The sequence below is a fragment of the Pygocentrus nattereri genome, chromosome 1 (genome assembly GCF_015220715.1).
Source record: "Pygocentrus nattereri isolate fPygNat1 chromosome 1, fPygNat1.pri, whole genome shotgun sequence".
Taxonomy (NCBI): Eukaryota; Metazoa; Chordata; class Actinopteri; order Characiformes; family Serrasalmidae; genus Pygocentrus; species Pygocentrus nattereri.
Genome location: NC_051211.1, coordinates 6,664,485 through 6,685,304, shown reverse-complemented (window position 1 = coordinate 6,685,304; position 20,820 = coordinate 6,664,485). Strand labels below are relative to the sequence as shown.

Below are 20,820 nucleotides of genomic sequence, written 5' to 3'. Positions count from 1 at the left end.
TACAGTCAGGCCAATTGGACATGCTACATTGCCCCTAGGTGTGAGTGATTGTGTGTGTCTGTCTGCCCTGTGATGGACTGGTGACCTGTCTAGGGTGTATCCTGCCTTCTGGCCAATGACTGCTGGGATAGGCTCCCGCGACCCTGAGGGAGAAACTGCACGGATGGGTTAAATGCGGAGGTAAAATTTCCCCGCTGTGGGACTAACAAGGGTCACTTAATCTTACTGATTAATAAGGCTTAGTATGTAATAAGCCTGGGATTTTATGTTTTTAACCTAATTAGAAAGAAACCCGGATTTAGGTCTGTTGGCTCTTTAAGTGCTGTTTATCTGATGGGGCTCAGTTTTGGTGATCTACCAGATCTTGCACAGCTGTTAGGAGTCCCACAATGCACAACTTCTCCTTAATGGCTTCGTTGCCTGATAATTGAGTAAATGAAGGGTGGTCTCTGACTTTTGAACAGCACTGCATTATTATATGCATGTAGGGCACAGGTTTGTTTGTGTATTCTGATGCTGCATAAATGCATAAACTAACGCTTCATTGTATTTTGCATTTTAATGCTCATATTAAGGATGTAGAGCACAAACATTGCTCTTCCACTGTAGGGGAACAACGTCTTCAGTGTGTTCAAAGGAATGCCTGTGACTACTGTGACTGTATTCCCGTATGGAACAGCGATGAAGGTAAAAACGAGGAAAGTTCTGGTCTCCTCAGCTCTGTTTGAGATGTGGTGTGCATAAGAAATACAACCCAGACAGATAAGACTTTATATTCCTCATGGCAGATGCTTCCTGGACATTTATGGACCAGCACTAGTTTTCAGTTGTTGAAGTATGCTCTGAAAATAGATGGTGCTTCAAGGGTTCTTTAGCAAAGCAAACGATTCTCTATAGAACCATGAACTTAGTGTAGATCTTCTCATTGTGTACACATGCACGGACCACTTTATTAGGTCCACTTACCTTGTGTTTACACTCTTTGTCGATTGTATCGGCTCCACTTGCCTTATAGGTGCACTTCAGTTTTACAGTCACAGACTGTAGTCCATCTGTTTCTCTGGTAGACCCCGTTCACCCTGCTCTTCAATGGTCAGGAGCCCCACAGGACCACCACAGATCAGGTATTATTTAGGTGGTGGATCATTCTCAGCACTGACACTGACATGGGCCTGATAAAATGTCGAGAGTGTAGATCCAATGCAGCTATACATGATAAAATGCCCAGTGACTGTACATATGCTCCTCTGTCTGCTTCTGACTTCCTGCATAGATGACTTTGTGAGCAATTATGGCTTCTAAGGAGCAACAGACCTTTGAAGTGTCATCATTCTGTGATCAGTGTCTTGGCCATATTAGGAACTCCAGCAGTTTTTCTCTATGGCAAGGCTGTTCAAAGTCTGCCCCCAGGACCAGATGCAGCCTGCAGACAGATTTAAATTGACTTCTGTTTTAGAGTGTGCTGTAAGTGGCCTGCCAGCCAACATGTCGCAGCTTTTGCTTTCACCTGATGGTGGCAGTACTACCCCAAAATTACAGGGTAATGCACCGTGCTGAGGTAACAAAGTTAGCTAAACTTTAGGAGGCTTTCTTCTCTAACTAGACCTGCAGTTTAATTTATTGAATGACATTTAGTCGAAACTACAGCCATAGAGCACAAATTTAGCACTGATTAACCTGGCGACTGTGGCGAGATGGAAATTTCAATACCTTTTCCATCGAGAGCCACAGCGTGTGATTCATGTGTCAAAAGACTGCAATGAACTTAATATCAATAAACATGAAACAAAGTATTGATATTACAATGACTATTCAGCAACTGCAGATACCCGAGTCTCACAGCACCAACAGAGCAAATTCAGTAGTTCAGTAAATATTAACCCCTGAGTGCGGTTGCTGCGTTTATTTGATATGTAAAGAACATTATTTTACAAAACTGAAATTTTATACATTTTTTAAAAACTTTATATATAGTGACTACATTAGTCACGGCTGTCGTCACTCTTAAACAATTAACACTTGTGTGGTGTTGATGTGTTTGTTACTCGGGAGTCTGGTGGACCAACCACATTATTGGTTGTTTACATCAATACAGCCCTAAAAAAATTATATAAAAATACCAGATACCAAAATATCACAAGTGGCCAGTGTAGGGTTCTCCTTTAGCAGCTGTAGCCAGTCAGCAGCCTCTCTATGTTGTCCACCCTCACACACACACACACACACACACAAACACACACACACACACACACACACACACACACACACACACACACACACACACACACACATATTTTTTGTAGGTTCACCCAACACCACATGTGTAATATAAATGTGTGGGGGGTTCTTCACAGAAAATTAGCAAAGGTCAAGGAATCTGAAGTTGAAATATCAATAAATCATCTTTTGGTAAACACTGAAAATAGGTCCCACAGACCCCAACACCACACACGGGTTAATAACTTGTCATAAGTGCTTACCAATCCAAATCCATCCATCCATCCATCCATCCATCCATCCATCCATCCATTCTCTAAGCCGCTTCTCAGTGGGCGGAAGGTAGGATACACCCTGGACAGGTCGCCAGTCCATCGCAGGGCAGACCGATCCAAATTACTTTGAGCTATCCAACAATAAAACAAGCCTTGTGCATCTTTTATGCAGTGATAGGAAACACAGCAGCTCACAGAAAGCTCCCATTATATGCACTGATACTTCAAATCATTAGTGAATAATATTTTGGCCCTTAGGTGCTTTGATCTGATCTGGCCCTGGGCACCCCTGCTCTATGGGAATGGCATTTTCCAAAATGGCCACTGTCACTTCCTGTGGTTCACAAAACAGTTACAATCCAGATATGTTTAGTTCTGCATACCGTTATCCCCCAAAATGTCACTGGATCCTCCGAATTACAAGGTTGTTTAGTACTCATTTACATTAATAATGCAAAATGCATATGTCATGGTTGGCTCCTCCCACTAATCCATGTGCTCTTTTGTTTTGATCTTCCATGTGCATTTGTTTTGGTGTTCTAGTCCTGCCCCTTGTTTGGTTACTCCTCCCCTGATTGTTTCCACCTGTTTTCCACCTGTCCCTCGTTATCCCTGTTGTATTTAAGCCCTGTGGTTGTACTTGGTCTTTGCTGGTCTTTGTTGTTTGATGTGTTTGATCGTGCTATCTGTTTGAACCATTTATTGTTTGTCTTCATGTCTGTAAATCGTTCTTTCCGTATTGGCTTTTTGACCCTGGACTGTCTTGACCCTGATTTGGATTTGCCCTCAATAAAAGTTGCTTATCTCTGCACATGCGTCCGCTACCTCACTCCCCGTTACAGCATGCTATAAGCAAGCTGTGCGTTGAATGACACTGCATGAAAGTAAGTCTACTGTTAACCCTTAATAACATTATATACCAACACCAGTTTTTTAAACTGTACCAAACCGCCAAAGTCCATTCTGGGCGACTTTTTCCTTTCACTCCACTACATTTCAGAGTCTAATATCCGACTTTTTCCTCCGCTACATTTTGAGAAATCTGTCGTTCCTTTTGGTTTCTGTGTGTATAAAAACGTAACATGTAAAAACGAAAGAAGCGCAAAGCCAGAGCACCAATCAGGGCCCAGCGGTCACTTTGTTCTGAGCTGGTTTTGACCTGTTGGTCAGACCGACCCAGTGCAGCACGCGGTTCAACGTCAGCGCAGCAGCGTAAAACTTTGGGAGAGTCTGTTCAACATAAATGATGAACTAACCTAACTTTGTGTAAATAGAGCTCAATATAGAAATATGTCCACATATGCAGTCGAGACTGACGCGGCTTTTTTCTGAATTTCTACAAACACCATTTCGTTTTATAGTAAATGAGTTTGGGCTGGTTTATGTTTATGAACAGACGCCTACAGATCAACATAGTAAAGGAGCTCATCTGTGACCCTGAGTTTAAAGCCAGTTTTTATTCAACTTAAACTTGGAACTAAGTTGTAAATAAATCTGAAGCTGAAACTTTGCTTGTGTGTAAAAAGTGATTTCAGAGCCACTCGGTTCTCCCTGATGGAAACTGTTTACCTTCAGTGTTTTGTGCTTCTGATCATTTTAATAGACGTCAGCGTCACTAATTAATGACGTTCTATTAAAAGACTGGTTTACCAAGAGAGACGCTGGAGGACTTTCACCTGAAATGAGTTCATGAAGCCAGTCTGGTTATAAAAATGATAACAGGACATCAGAGCCAGAATTACTCTTTTAGTAGTTTTACTTTATACTTAAGTACATTTGAAGGTAAATACTTTAGTACTTTTACTCAAGTTGGAGGTCTAAAGGGAGAAACTGCTACTTTTACTGGAGGAATATTTTACCTTGGGTGTCTCTATTTTAACTCATGTACATGATTTGTGCACTTCACCCACTGCTGTTAGTTTCCTTGTCATTGAGAATATCCAGTGACATTCAGAGGGAAAATGTACATACTGGAAGTAACAAGTTTGGATCATTTTTTGTAACAATAGGATGCAATATAAGCCATACCATTAATTTTTTCCCATATAGGAATGAGCTTAACTGCAGAGTTCCTAATATGGTCAAGATGCTGACAGCAGAATGATGATTTCTGAGGTATATGACACCCTGCAGGACTGGTCCTGGGAAATATTCTCAGATAAGGTTCTGCATGGCTACAGTGACGAGGACAAAATCATAATCGAGTTAGGATCATCTTAAGACGATTTGAATTCAAGGTCAAACTATCTTTCAGCAATTATCTAGCAGGCCCGCGCTGTGCAGCCTAATGCTCGTACAAAACACCGCAACAACTCATTCCATCACTACGGTGCTTTCGTAGGTAATTCAAAATGCCACTCACATGCAGCTATAAAAAAACTCAGCTTTTTTTAATAACTTTTTGACAGTTCTTTGATGGCTGGCGTAATTTGTCTTTGGGAATTATTCCAATTTCAAAAGTCTCCCAAATGAGGGGCTGCTTGATGATTCATTTCTTTCACAGAAATGGGTAGAACCTGTAAGCACAGTATGACCATGAGAGCCTGCCTTAATTACTGTCATAAATTTGAAATACGAACATGTAGGCAGGAGATAATGCTCAAGGTGATGGAACACGGGCCTTTATCAAGCTGTTTGACGTGCTGTCCTTATGAAAAAGTAGAATATGTCTATAAACTATGTTATGTTCATGTAGAAACATTACTTTTCCCTAAAACACACATTTTTGGATGCTGCAGTAATTCCCACTGGGTTAATGATAGACTAAAAATAGATGATCAGGCATAAAATTCTGACCACCTCCTTGTTTCTACGCTCATTGTCCATTTTATCAGCTCCACTTACTGTATAGGTGCACTTTGTAGTTCTACAGTTACAGACTGTAGTCCATCCGTTTCTCTGATACTTTGTTAGCCCCCTTTTACCCTGTTCTTCAGTGGTCAGGACCCCCAGGAACCCTCACAGAGCAGGTACTGTTTGGGTGGTGGATCATTCTCAGCACTGCAGTAACACTGATGTGGTGGTGGTGTGTTAGTGTGTGTTGTGCTGGTCTGAGTGGATCAGACACAGCAGTGCTGCTGGAGTTTTTAAACACCTCAGTGTCGCTGCTGGAATGAGAACAGTCCACCAACCAAAAATATCCAGCCAACAGCGTCCTGTGGGTGGATGACCAACAGCAGAGGATGACCAACACAAACTGCAGCAGCAGATGAGAGCTACCGTCTCTGACTCTACATCTACAAGGTGGACTGACAAGGTAGGAGTGTCTAATAGAGTGGACAGTGAGTGGACACAGGGTTTAACTCCAGCAGCACTGCTGTATCTGATCGACTCGTGCCAGCACAACACATACTAACACACCCCCACCACGTCAGTGTTACTGCAGTGCTGAGAATGATCCACCACCCTAATAGTACCTGCTCTGTGAGGGTCCATAGGGGTCCTGACCACTGAAGAACAGGGTAACAGAGTATCAGAGAAACAGATGGACTACAGTCTGTAACTGTAGAACTACAAAGTGCAGCTATACAGTAAGTGGAGCTGATAAAATGGACAGTGAGCGTAGAAACAAGGAGGTGGTTTTTTTTTTCCGGCTTTTGCACTTTTTGGACAGTGACCATGAGGTACGCTGTGGCCCTGCGTGGTCAGACTTAAAAATAGATCCAATCTGAGGGCTAATTTTGGCACTGCAGTACTCTATAATTCAGCTGAAAATTCATTAATGTGCAACCAAGCTTTAAATACAAAGAGAGAGAGAGAGAGAGAGAGAGAAGAGAGAGAGAGAGAGAGAGAGAGAGAAGGGGGGAATAGAGAGAGAGAGAGAGAGAGAGAGAGAGAGAGAGAGAAGGGGGGAATAGAGAGAGAGAGAGAGAGAGAGAGAGAGAGAGAAGGGGGGACAGGGAGAGAGAGAGAGAGAGAGAGAGAGAGAGAGAGAGAGAGAGAGAGAGAGAGAGAGAGAGAGAGAGAGATAGCCATCAGCAAGACAGCTGCATTCATGTATGGCCACATTGGTGCTTTTAGTGAACCGTTGGCAAGCTTGCTCTTGTCTCACTTCAAACACAATTGTCTTCATTGCGATTCCGTTCCAACTGGCCCCTCATCAACATTCGGCCCATGCCTTATTCATGATCTTGTACTTTGCATTTGAGGACCACTCTCACCAACAGATGCAAATTTCCACAAATGGTACTCGACTCACAAAAAATAAACACCTCATCTTGTGAGAACGACACACATGCACAACTCAGAACCATGTGGACCCAGATTGCAATCTTATATCGGTCGGCTGCCTCGAAAAGGTCAGCACCCTGCTGACTGTATGCCACTGCTGGTCCACCCTCAGACCACTCAGATTATTGCCCTGTATACAAGGTCTAACTAGTCTTTAATCTCCTCAGATTTGAAATGCACAGAGCCTTTTTATTTTGGAAAAATAAGACAAACAATAAAAAAAAATGACTAGGCCTAATATAAAATGATTTAGTCATATAAAATGATTTAGTTGAAAATGTTGTTGTTGCTGCTGTGATAGATGACTTAGTAAACTAATTTACAAAGGATAACGAAATAAAGAAATAAGGGAAAAATAAGTAAATTTGACTGTGAATGAAAAACGAGCGAAGAAAAAGTAGCATTTTGTCTAAAAGTCTGGTTAACCAGCAGTGGGCCGCTGACCGAAAAGCCAGTGGGCCATCAGCTTTGCTGTCAGTGGGCTAACAGTGACCAGGTATCTTCTTGCTAACATGCGTTCTCCATTGAAGATTCAAAAACAAGAACTGATTCGAACAGGAACCATTGGTTCTAGTTCTAGTTCATTGTCCACCTGCTTGAGAGAGCTGGAACTGTCACAAGAACCATAAATAGTGTCCATTTTCTGCTACTCTGAAGCATTTTGGCTAATTAGCTAGCCCACCTTGCTCGCTAGCTAGTTAGCTTATTGTCTAATCTGAAAGGAAACTGAATGTTCTGTAGGCACATCCTCACAAGGCTGCGTGTGAATTCATACGTAATCCTGTGAGTCAAGCTAAGCTTCAGTTTTCCTTTTGACAGCATGAACGGACACATTAGCATCCATGCTTGCTAATTATCTTAGCTGGTTATGCTGCCATGAAATAATACAGCGCAACAAAGGTCTACAGTCAGAATAGTATAGACAGAATCACGTGCAGAGTAAAGCAACACTTCCATTTTTCTGTCAAATGTGAAAATACGAGCAAAAACACTTCTTCTGTGGAGGCTAGAATGAATGTTAATGGTTTTAGCGTCCTAACTTGCTTGTTATAAACCCTTTACAAAGTAATAGTTCTCAAAACAGCATTCAACGCATCAACATACTACTATAGTTTTCATTCTGGTGTACTTATATAAATGTAAAACATTGTGTAATGGTGTTTGGTGACTTTATATCCACCAGAATTTGCTAAATTAAACCATACATCTGGACTCCTGGGCACTGGAGCAGTCCATGCAGTGCAAAAACACCCTACACTACCAGTCAAAAGTTTGGACACTCTGGTTGTGCTGACTGAATATTTATGGTAGGTAGGTTTCAAACTGAGTGGTGAATGCATTAAGATTGTGACCTTTATTAGACCCACAGGGGGGAAATTTCACCGTGCAGTGAAACATCACACACGCTAGGGGGCGGTGAGCACACTGGCAGGAGCAGTAGGCAGTCCTATCTGCAGCGTCCAGAGAGCAGTTGGGGGTTAGGCACCTTGCTCAAGGGGACTTCAGTCACTGACTGAATATTTATGGTGAGTAGGCTTCAAATTGAGTTATGAATACATGATATTTTAATAGTTATTCTGTAAGGAATGTACCAGTTTCTGGACACTTAACCAGAAGTAAAAGCTCTGAAAATCTACACTTGTTCTCTCATTTGGGTCTGAGACTGGTAAGACCGAAGGGCAACTTTCTGGGCCAAATTAAACGCACTTGTACAGTCTTTACATTTATGCCATTTGGCTGATGCTCTTATCCAGAGCAATTTTACACAGGGGGGTCAAGATGGTGTTAGGAGTCTTGCCCAAGGACTCTTATTGGTGTAGTGTAGGGTGCTTGCCCTGGTGGGGGATTGAACCCCAATCTGCAGTGTAGAAGGCAGAAGTGTTAACCACTATACTAACCAAACTTTAGGAGTAAATGTGTTTAGTGCATTTTCACTTGAGGACCCAGGGCCATTTGCTTGGAGAGTTCGGTATGTTTGGCCTGATGTGAAAGCTGTTTTTGAGTCTGGGGAACGTCTAGAGAACTGATCCCTGTTTACTTTGCCTTATTTGCATTTTCCCTGATGGTATTACACTTACCACATAATAATGACCATCTGGGCTATTTTCTAATATTACTTAATCATTTATAATGACAACTGTATTCTGCACAGACGGCTTGCAACACTGTTAACGTCCTGTGGCTCTCTGTGTTTGTTTGGATGGAAATATATACAGGAAAATACTGCCAATCTGGTGCCGCTGGCACCCTTTTTCTGAACAAGCTTGTCCGTTTTACTCTCTACTGGAAAGCAGATCTCATGGAAGTGTCTTTGTTTAACTTGCATATTGCCCAGCATTCTGTGCCAGACTGAAAAACCTACATAGTCGTTCCACGTGGCATTCAGTTTGCGTGTGTGTAGTTCATTAGTTGGTGATGTTTTGTTTGTATAGCCTATAATTATGTACAGTCTTTTCTACTGTAAATGGGTCGTTCTACAGAAACATTCATTTTTGTGTCCCGTTTGCAGATATATTACACTTAAGGGTTACAATTTATTTATATTTTTTAAATGAAACAATATGCTGTTTTAACAATTACACCTTCTTGAGGCCTCAATTTAGCTATACTGATTTTCAAATCAATCAAATAAAATTTCAAGCACCACAGAAATGCTCGTCCTCACAGTCATGTGTAGTGAGTGATGCCATATTTAGAGGCATAAACATGTTTTTCTACAATTTTAACTGCAATAATCAATACATGAGTATGAAATATATGAATTAAATGACAAAGTAAACAAATGCCAAATTAATATTATAAAACATATAATGAAAGTTGTGGTCCCCCAAGGGTTGTATCACTGGCGTTACTGCATAACAAAAATCTTTTTGAAGATATCTATATACCTATATCTATATACACACACTATATTGCCAAAAGTATTCGCTCATCTGCCTTCACACTCTTATGAATTTGAGCGACATCCCATTCTTAATCCATACGGTTTAATATGATGTTGGCCCACCCTTTGCAGCTATAAAAGCTCTTCTGGGAAGGCTTTCCACAAGGTTTAAGAGTGTGTTTACAGGAATTTTTGATCATTTTTACAGAAGTGTATTCGTGAGGTCAGACACTGATGTTGGACAAGAAGGCCTGGCTCACAGTCTCCACTCTAATTCATCCCAAAGGTGTTCTATCAGGTTGAGGTCAGGACTCTGTGCAGGCCAGTCAAGCTCTTCCACACCAAACTCGTTCATCCATGTCTTTATGGACCTGCTTTATGCACTGGTGGGCAGTCATGTTGGAACAGGAAGGGGCCGTCCCCAAACTGTTCCCACAAATTTAGGAGCATGAAATTGTCCAAAATCTCTTTGTGCTGAAGCATTAAGAGTTCCTTTCACTGGAACTAAAGGGCCGAGCCCAATTCCTCAAAAACAACCCCACAGCATAATCCCCCCTCCACCAAACTTTACACTTGGCACAATGCAGTCAGAGAAGTACCGTTGTTCTCCTGGCAACCACCAAACCCAGACTCGTCCATCGGATTGGCAGATGGAGAAGTGTGATTCGTCATTCCAGAGAACACGTCTCCACTGCTCGAGAGTCCAGTGGCGGCATTCGACGCTTTGCATTGCACTTGGTGATGTAAGGCTTGGATGCAGCTGCTCGGCCATGGAAACCCATTCCATGAAGCTCTCTATGGTGTTCTTGAGCAGATCTGAAGGCCACATGAAGTTTGGAGGTCTGTAGTGATTGACTCTGCAGAAAGTTGGTGACCTCTGCGCACTATGCCCCTCAGCATCCGCTGACCCCATTCTGTCATTTTACGTGGCTGACCACTTTGTGGCTGAGTTGCTGTCGTTCCCAATCAATTCCACTTTGTTATAATCCCACTGACAGTTGACTGTGGAATATTTAGTAGTGAGGAAATTTCACAACTGGACTTGTTGCACAGGTGGCTTCTGATCACGGTACCACGCTGGAATTCACTGAGCTCCTGAGAGCGACCCATTCTTTCACTAATGTCTGTAGAAGCAGTCTGCAGGCCTAGGGGCTCGGCTTTATACACCTGTGACCATGGAAGTGATTGGAACACCTGAATTCAATAATTTGGATGGGTATGTATATATATATATATATATATATATATATATATATATATGTGACATAACTCGGCTTCCTGTTTAACTGTTTTCTGAAGATCTATGAAGAAAAGTACATGGTGAGTCCACTGTGTCTTTTCATTTATCAGAAATCTTCTTTAGCTCATGATTTCATGTAAAGCTTTTAGCTGAAGTCGCTGGTATGACCTACTTTATTCTAAGGTAATTGTGAAAAAATAGAATACAAATGGATTAAATTACATATCTTAGTGGACATTTCATGATTGACATGTGGTCTGATGCTCTGTAACAGCCGTTTTGTAAAATGCATTTTTCATTAAAAATGCCTTTCTTAACTGTAACACCAATGACGACTGGTTACACCAGTGACACCTATGGAGTGATAAAAAAGTGGACGTTTTTGTAGACTGACCCAAATATTTTTCAACTAACCATAGATTAGAAATACTGTACACAGGGTTAATAAACATAAATAAATATGAAGTTTTGGCTGATACTGTACGGACAGAAATATGTCATCAAAATACAATAAAAACACACATCAGTTTAAACTGCCTCATTAGTGAGAAGCATTGCATTTGGTAAAAACCGTTACCCCCCCTGTTTCAAAACATTATACCTCACAAATGCAGGACAAGATGAACGTGAGACCATTTGTACCATAGCCAGAGTCAATGCCTCTTTTATTTTCATTTTCTCCTCTACATGCGCTTACAATGTGATGTACCATCAGTGGTATTCAGTGGTAGGTCTTCGAAACCAGTTACTTTTTTAAAACAGAAGACACTTTGATGTACTTTGGGTAGAAAAAAAAAAAAGACAGTGAGATGAAAAACTGTAAACAGGAGTGGAAGAAAATAATCACACTGCAATTTAATTCCACACTTTTCTTTCTCGCTACTGCACAACCTGAATAAGGGCGAAGTCATCAGCTCTACATGCCGCTCTGACACCAAAAAAGAGTTTACTTCGGCCTTTCTCCTAATCTCTTGGTCTTTGTGTTGGAAAGAAGAGAGCATCCCTAAGGCAGGGCGCGCACAAATTAGCCGAGAATAACACGTTCAAAGTGGAACTGACAAGAGAATGGGAAATTGAAAGGCGAGTTATTTCAGGCACTTATAAAAAAATCTCCCGAGTCCTTGGCTACACCGTGTTTCATTGTGGTTCGTGTATAGAACGACGACTCCGCTCCCCGCCCGAGCACTACGAGTTATATGTGTGGTACTGCTTATGCCAGACAAGGCAACAGACTAGACATCCATGTACATTCAACAACAACGCTTTAAAGGGATTTCCATCAACCATAAATTCTCGCATGATGGGTGTGTTATTTACACTGGAGTTTACTTGAGAAAACGCAACACCCCTCTTTTGAATCTCTCTTAGTGTGATAATCATTATAAGGGAATTCTATAGATTTTTCAAAATTTTTACATAATTCAATCATTGATGTTTAAATGAAGGCTACGTTCTCATTACAAGCCTCATTGCTCAAATCTGTTTTTTTTTGCTCAGATCCGATCTCTCTGACACAACGGTTCACACTCGTTTAGGGAAGTGATTCAAATCAGTCAATGTGAACGAACCGGCAACCTTAACCCACAACTCAGTAACGCCACGTGACTGAATCACTGCATCATCAGCACAAACTAACGAGCAGAACGAGCTTCGCTGAGAAGATCATTAACTCTGATCAGCTCTCAGCTTCATTATTAGAGCCAGACGAAGGTGAAAAAGGTGAGATGAGCTGCTTTTCCACCGTTTACACGCTTTAACTTCTGTTCGGCGCTGCTGCCATGGTAACGCTGAATGATGGCAAACGCGCAGTGAAAAAAAAACATGAATTCCGATCTGAGCATCACATTAAGGTCGCGTGGCCACGAATCGGATACGTATCTGATTTAGGACCACATATGAAAGTGACTCGAGTCAGATTTGAAAAGATCAGATTTGCGTGTCCACACAGCCCTGAAAACATCAGATCTGAGTCACGTTAGGGCAAAAAATCTGATTTGTGCCACTTCAACCTGCTAATGTGAACGCAGCCCAAGTCATTCTGACTGTTTTAATGTGAAATAGTATATTGTAGAAAAAGAGTCAGACTTCTTTATAGTAGTGGTGATGGGAACCAGGGGTCACAACTATAGCCATTTTATTTACTATACAAAATCACTAGTGAACTTAACTCGGTGTCTTCTCATTTTTATATGCAACATGATGGTAAAATAGTGGGAATTCTTAAAAATTAGGAACTGTATTACCTTAAAAGGTCTTGCACGTGCCTCAATGGATAAATGAATTTTAAACAATATGTTTTTAAGTGCCATAAAGCATAAGAAAAATTTTCATATCCATTTCATGTAACAGCTTTTCGTGAGGTAGCTTTTAGAGGCATTAAGCTCTTCAGACGTCTTGTTCCTATCATGACCACTGTGGACAATTCTGGCTTGGTAAGTTTCTCTGGAACAGTTTATTTCACATCAAACCACTCTGAATGACGTTTTAATTATTTAATTATGCAGAAATCTTGAAACATTGATGGAATTATACTTGAAAAAAATTTAATAGAAAGCACTTTACAGATTAAGCTATCGGAGGAGGTGACAACTTGTGATACCCTCATCTTCTCCCATATTAAAGGTCTTACGGTTGGTTTCCTGGACACTCGTTAAGTCTAGTCCTGGACTACACAGCATTCTGAACGGAGTTTCTTCATTAAAAGAAATGTGTAGTCCAGGATTAGGCTTAATCCCTGTCTAGGAAAGCAACCCCTATATGAATAGACTGTCTAAAAATCACATTCATACAAATGTGTCCTTACCTGAAATGTATTCATTCAGCCAAGACATGTACAGCGTTTGCTTTATACATCTATATGGTTATTGTAGCTAATGTGGAAGCTTGTAGGCCTACCCCATGAATTAGCATTGTGCTAAACTATATGTCTAAATCATTGCCATGATCATCACATGGAAAAAGGAACATCCATGAAAAGTATGAAAATTCTGCTACTACTGTTTTAAGCTATTAAAAACTCTGCAGACACCTGCTCATCCAACGCTTCTTCTGAAATAAAGGGTACTAACAGGTTGAGAGCAGTAACCACTTCAACTTTTCTTGGAAGACTTTACACTAGATGTTGACATACTGCTGTGAGAATTTGATTGCATTCAGCCACAAGCCCATTAGTGGGGTCAGGTACTGATGTTGGATGATCAGTTCTGGATCACTCCAACTCATTCCAAAGGTACTGGATGGAGCTCCATCCTTCCAGAGAACACAGTTCCACTGCTCCACAGCCCAATGTTGGGGGGCTTTATAGGCCCCTAGCCTCTAATGCTTGGCTTTGGGTGTGGAGACTTGAGGCTAAAGAGAGTTGTATTCTATTAGTCAGTGGTGTTCTTAGGAGATGCACTAACCTTAAAGTAGCGGAATTCACTCATTAGAAAGGCTGTCTGCATACTTAGGGACATGTAGTGTACTTTATGGTCAACACATACGGATAGAGGCCCAATCCCATTTCTTCTTTTTACCCCTACCCCTTGTTTTCGAGTGTCACCCTAACCCCTTGGAACTGAATTGCAAGGGGTAGTGGTTGAAATTTTGCCCTACAAAATGGGACCATCAAAAAAACAGCCCATCTTCAGTGATAGCAGAGATGGGAAATGTTCACTGCTGGGCTTTAATTACATTTAGGGAATCATATGCTTTCAAAGAGGGGGCAATTATTTATTACGGCCCACCCATAATTCTTCAGTAAGAATTGTGTGCCAATTCTTCCTTTTTCAGTAATGGCTAAGTGGTAGAGGCAAGGGGTGAAATGGGTTTGGGCCACAGAAACCACATAAGTAAGTCTATTTGAGAATCTGACCAACTCAAGACAGTTTAAGGAAAGCTAATTGGTGGAGTAAGCTTCTATTATTCGTTAGCTACATTAACCGTATAGCTGTAGTGCAAAACCACTGTGCCTGTTCTGTTTTTCTTGACCACTCTCTTCCATTTCACTTGTTTTGCCCGAACAGTGACGGGGCTGCAAGAAGACTGGCTGCTGCTATTCACAGTCCACATATGGGCTGGTCAGATTACTATACGCCCAGTGAGGGATTGCACACAGGTAACTAGCCACTGTGAAATGTGATTGTTAGGTCCAGTAGGGCCTTTTGGATCCACCAAAATAATTACCATATGTCTTTCGTCTCTGCAACGGAAGGAGCAATTTGGAAATCGGAAGCCGAGCTGTAATGTGGCACGAGAATAAGACTTCACCATGAACTGCCTTTCGCAGAAACGCATTAGTCACTTCAACTGCTTAGTGATCACTGCTGTTAGTGATCTTGATGGCCAATGTGGGGTTGCTGATGGCTGTTGCACATTTGGGGATATTATAGCCAAGAGTGAGTTATGGAAAATAACAAGGGGCTCAACTGCTTGACGTAACCGACCACGAAGAAAATATTGACTGTGCCCTGCTGCTACTGCAGTCTGGATCACACAGAACTCAACACACTGACATTTCAGGGCTGCACTATTCAACAACCACACATTAACAACAGTGAGGTAACAGAGATAAACAAAACAAAAATCCAAGGATGTCAGAAAAAATATCACTTGCCGGTTTGTGAGCACTATGCCTACGCCCTTTCTTCTGTGATTATCAAACAGCTAATAAAGTCTGCAGAGTTTAAAGGTAATCGAATGATTTTAGACGTGTATTTTAGACACCACATCCTGAACGATACTGTGTATGAAGAGGCCACTCAATAAATAGCTTAGAAAACTTCAGAAAAACAAAACAATTTTAGGGGTTTCACAAGTCACTGAAATCTATATCAACATTTACACCTGAGCTTTGAATTCCCAAAATACCTGTATTGGTTATAAATATGTTAATCATCTCTTTTATAGACATGGGTAGTTTGTGTTAATTGAATTTTAACAGCCGGAACATAAAATCACACGTTCCAATGCAGTCAGAAGCAGAACATTTACACTGTCTCCCTTTGCAAGATCTAGTGGTTATTGGTACTAATGCCACTGTTGAAGTCACAAGAAACTCTTGTGGACACATAGTTAGGAATAGTATTACAAATTGACCTAAATACTATGCAACAGTAATGCACGACTGGGAAAAGAGAAGACACAGGTTGAGTAGTAGACTACAACTATGGTCAGTGTCTTAGCTTGAGTAAAGCCCTATTTGAGTTGGATTAGTTTCACACAGAGAGGCACTGTAATTTGAGGGATTGCTGACAAGATCCTTGATTTTAATCTGGTATTAATCTGCAATGTTCTTAGATTTGCAAATCATAACTGCGGATTGGATTGCACAGTAGTTCTGCTCTAATCCTTCATAATAATAAAAACGATCCCTGCTAAAATCCTCCGTGTTGTTATTGTTATTGAGTCTGGCACTTATAGTGTAATGCTCATGTTAGGTCTGTTTGTGGAAATCACACAGACATTTGATCCAGCATGAACTGGCCAGTCAAATCCAGCCCAAATTACATCACAGAACCTCTTCTGGTAAAATTAATGCAGCTCGAGTAGTGCTTGAGACTAAATTGCTCTCAGTAATCTATCTGCTCCTGTTTTCGTTTAGATTTTTTTCCCCTCGATCACCGAAGGCCTTTGTGTGGCGTAAACAGCTAGTGCCCCGACAGGCCCCCTTGCGTGTTTTGTTTTGACAGGGTCAAACCACGGTGCTGATGTCCTCAGGCTCATCAGGTTTCTTAGGCTTGCTGGGCAGCGACTTGAGGTACTCCAGGTGTCGCCGTGCATCCTCCTGGTTCTGCCTTACATAGTACACCACATAGGAGATGACCATGGCGAACCAGCCGAACATGGTCACCAGCATGGCATAGTCAGTGGTGCGTCGGGCCAGGATGCACAAGTCGGCGTCCACAGCCAAAAACGGTCGGCCCTCCTGGTCCCTCAGCTCCGAGCTGCGGCAGTGGACACGCGCTGCTGCCTCGTGGTTGTGTGCCATGCCACCCAGCGCCTGCTGCAGGGCGCAGTCGCAGTGCCACGGGTTGTCGTCCACATGCACACGGGCCTTGAGCCGCGCAAAAGCGTCCTTGTGCACGCTGGTGATGCGATTGTGTGACAGATCCAGTTCCTCTAGAGAAGCCTCCAAGCCAAGGAAGGCACCCTCTCCGAGGGTTTCCACCGCATTATGGGACAAGTTGAGCCTCCGCAGCATTCTCAGACCTTGGAAGGCGCGGTCTGGCACTGCCTGGATGTGATTGTGGTCCAGCTGCAGCAGCACTGTGTCTGGAGGAAGGTCTGGCGGGATCTCTCTCAGGCGGGACAGGCTGCAGGTAACGTTGAGGCCATGCAGGGAGTAGTCGGCCTGCTGACAGGCGCAGCCCTTGGGACACATGCTGGCCGAGGGGAAGCAGATGGCCATGAGCACCAGACTGTGCAGCAGGAGGCACATGGGGATGGAGCGTGAGAGCCACAGGTCCAGCGGAGTCATGCTGGCCAGCCGTCAGCATAATCCCGCCAAAGCCAGATGAGGGGCCACTCACACCTGCCCCAAAGAGGCTACAGCGGTCACCACGAGGCTGGGTGCCTCTTGGGAAAAGGTGCACATTGTTGTCATCCTCCACTCAGGCCTGTGTGTGCAAAACAGAGTGAAACTTACAGAAATGCAGTAATAATGCAGCAAGGTTTCATCAGTTAAGTGTGAAGACACGAAAATGGATAAAAATGAATGAAATAACAGAAAAATGTAACAAAATCACCATCTGGATTTTGCATCCCATTGATCATTGGGTATAAACAAGAAGGTACAGTGTTTTCACCAGTTTATTTTTGGGGTTCTGTTAGATGTAAACGGCCTAATTCACTAAACAATAACATTTCCCTGCCTTTCTGAAATGAAAAGGATTTGATGGAGTATGTAAACACTGGTCAAGTTTTCAAATGTCATGTGATTAGTTTACTGTAGTGGGTAACACCTCTACCAATAAGAGTCCTTGGGCAAGACTTCTAACACTACCTTCACCTACCTGTGTAAAATGATTAAACTGTCTCTCTGGATAAGAGTGTCTGCCAAATACTATAAATGTAAATTTACTAACTACTAAAATGTACCATACACTCCCCAATCTATATATATATATATATATATATATATGGAAACTAACCTGGAAAAAGTCTTTTTTGAATTTTTTGAGTTTTTGTGATGTCACAAATCCAATACATTTACATATATTCACCCACTGAGACTAAAGCAGTTTAACCCTGCCCACTCATGCTGAAGTTATAAGGAGTGTTTCAGCCTGGACTAACAAAAACCGCTGTATTTGGTACATAAAATTGCACAGAATCATAAGTGGATCTTTGGTGGACATGAAAATTCCAGGATATGGGCCCTTTATATTCTGAGCTGAAATGTCAGAATAAACTACTTGTATTGCATATTTTCAGCCGAAGTGACACCAGCTAATGTGCATATGCTAGTCAGGTATCTATTTTGTTTTCCTAGCTAATAACTGTAACTGACCACAATGGCAGCAATGCATCGTTACATTGTGATATCTCTACGGTAAACGGTGACAGTGAACATTGTGAAAAATGAACTTTCTATTAAAGGTGATACATTTGACATTTTAAACAAAATATAGCAGCAAACAACTATTTTCTATGTAAAGACATAGTGGAGTAGCAGCATTCTGAGAAGAGAATGAAGTCACTCCCCCTCTGTGTGTGTAATCTGAGCTTCTCTGTTCTTGTTTTCATAGCCAGGACAGCTGGGTATGCATGTTAGTCCCACCCTGTGAACACGTCGGCCCCCCTCAATTTTTCTTTTGCCTGCCCCAGTGACCGGCCACACAACTTGCATGCACAATTAAATGCAGAATGGAAAAATCTGAACAAGAAGCTAGTGAAAAAAGAAGCTGACTTCAGCTTCGTTGAGAGTTGAATTGCATGAAAACGGATGAGGAGGTCGCTCCAGTGTGGCGACCCAACTTATTTTTGCTATTTCACAGAATCAATAGGTCAGTAGTCTTATTCGCCAATTATTATAGTAGCAACTCTTTAGCTTCGATATATTCTATATTACTTGCTGTGTTGCTGTTCACTCTAATGTTCTATCATTATATTTGTGTATAAGGTTTGTGAAGGGTTTTATGGCCACAAAGATCTAAAAAGGCATGTTGGCCTGAACAATGAAGGGAGGGGTGTGTTTGTTTTGCTGTTGAGTTCAAATATCAACAGTTGTTCTCCAGAACCGTATAGTGCACCTTTACTTATGCCATCTATAATGCAATCGCATTGTTTGAACACCAAAGCTTGTAAACAATCAGCACAAGTCAACATTTCACTCCAGGACTCCTCCTGTCTATATGTATGCTGCATTAATTGCATTTGTATGTGGCTTATCAGTATAACAGTTACACCAACACTCACCAGAGGAAGAATGTTGAATATGAGAGAGACCTCACACATAATGACAGATTCAAAAAGTCATCAAGGACACACACTCAAGATTTACAAAAATGCAATGATGTGCAAATCATTTCAATCCTATGTGTTTATTGAAAATTGCACAAAGACAACATATCAAATGTTGAAACTGAGAGACTTAATTGTTTTTTTGAAAAAAACATGATTCTGTAGAGGAAATCACTTTACCACTCTACCATGCAAAGAAGAAACTACATAAACAGGATCCAGAAACACTGCCTCCTTTTCCAGGCCCGAGACTCTGAAGGCGACTCAGATCCATTGAGCAGCTGAAATCCTCTATCAAACAAGAACCGGAAAACATTTCACTTTCAAAACTGCAGCAGTGTCTCCTCTGTTTCCAAACACTTACAGATTGTTGTTAAAAGAAGAGGTGATGAAACACAGTGGTCAACCTGCCCCCGTCCCAACTTTTTTGGAACATGGTGTTGGCTTCAAATTCAAAATGGGCATATATTTTTCATAAAACAATAACATTTCTCAGTTTCAACATTTGATATGTTGATTTTATGATATTTTCATTTAAATATAGCGTTTACATGATTTGCATATCATTGTATTGTTTTTATTTACATTCTGCACAGCAATTGTGTGTGCAGCACCAATCACCACTGTGCAAAATCAAAATAAGTAAACTACTAACAGCTACTTTTACCACAACTACAAGAGCTTTTTTGTGTACTGAAAGGCTGAGAAAGTGTCAGCATTGCCTGAAGTCCCGTCTGCTGCTCTCTGATGATACAGCTTTTTCTATAAAGGCTACAAATTTGGGGCAGTCGTGGGCTGGAGGTTAGGGACCTGGCCCTGTGACTGGAAGGTTGCTGGTTCAATCCCCAGGGCCGACCTCACATGACTGAGATGTCCTTGAGCAAGACACCTAACCCCCAGTTGCCCCCCGGGAGCCGTGGATAGGGCTGCCCACCACTCCAGGCAAGTGTGCTCACTGCCCCTAGTGTGTGTCTATTCACTAGTGTGTTTGTGGTGTTTCACTTCACGGATGGGTTAAATGTGGAGGTGGAATTTCCCCGTTTGTGGGATTAATAAAGTATCACTTAACTTAAAACAATGTACTGTATATATACACATCAATGCAGATGGAAGATCCTAGAGCCAAACCCCACTGACACTGAACTTGCTGTTCACTTGAAAAAATAAAAAAAGAATTTAAAAATGATATAAGACCCTTTATTAGACCCACAACAGGGAAATTCTCAGAGTTACAGCAGCAAAGTGACAGCAAGGCGCTCAAGAAAAAAATTGACGTTATTACTTCACAAGGTATCAGTTTGATACTGATTGCTGTAAAGACAACATATGAAATACTAAAGATAAAAAAATAAAACTATCCTTCACATAAACTCTATTCACACAAATTACCATTATAAAAATGACAAATAAAAAGCAAAAAAAAAATGAACAAATGAACCAATAAACAGATATTCTGTTTTTTTAGGCAGAGGCTGTCATTTAATTTAACTGAAATGTTTTGCTTTTTTCCAAAAACAAAGTCTACATGTTTT

The 20,820-nt window shown here is 41.5% G+C and overlaps 1 protein-coding gene across 2 annotated transcripts in view; it reads right to left on the bottom strand.

Moving 5' to 3' along the window:
• Window positions 1–12,788: 12,788 nt before the first annotated feature.
• The window catches only part of lrrc3b (leucine rich repeat containing 3B), a 32,806-nt gene continuing 24,774 nt past the window's right edge, over window positions 12,789–20,820 (bottom strand). For both annotated transcript variants that reach the window (XM_017700532.2, XM_037545122.1), the window contains exon 2: window positions 12,789–17,442. In XM_017700532.2, coding sequence (XP_017556021.1) covers window positions 16,518–17,303 — 786 coding nt within the window. In that variant the 5' untranslated portion in view covers window positions 17,304–17,442 and the 3' untranslated portion in view covers window positions 12,789–16,517. The remainder of the gene's footprint in view (window positions 17,443–20,820) is intronic.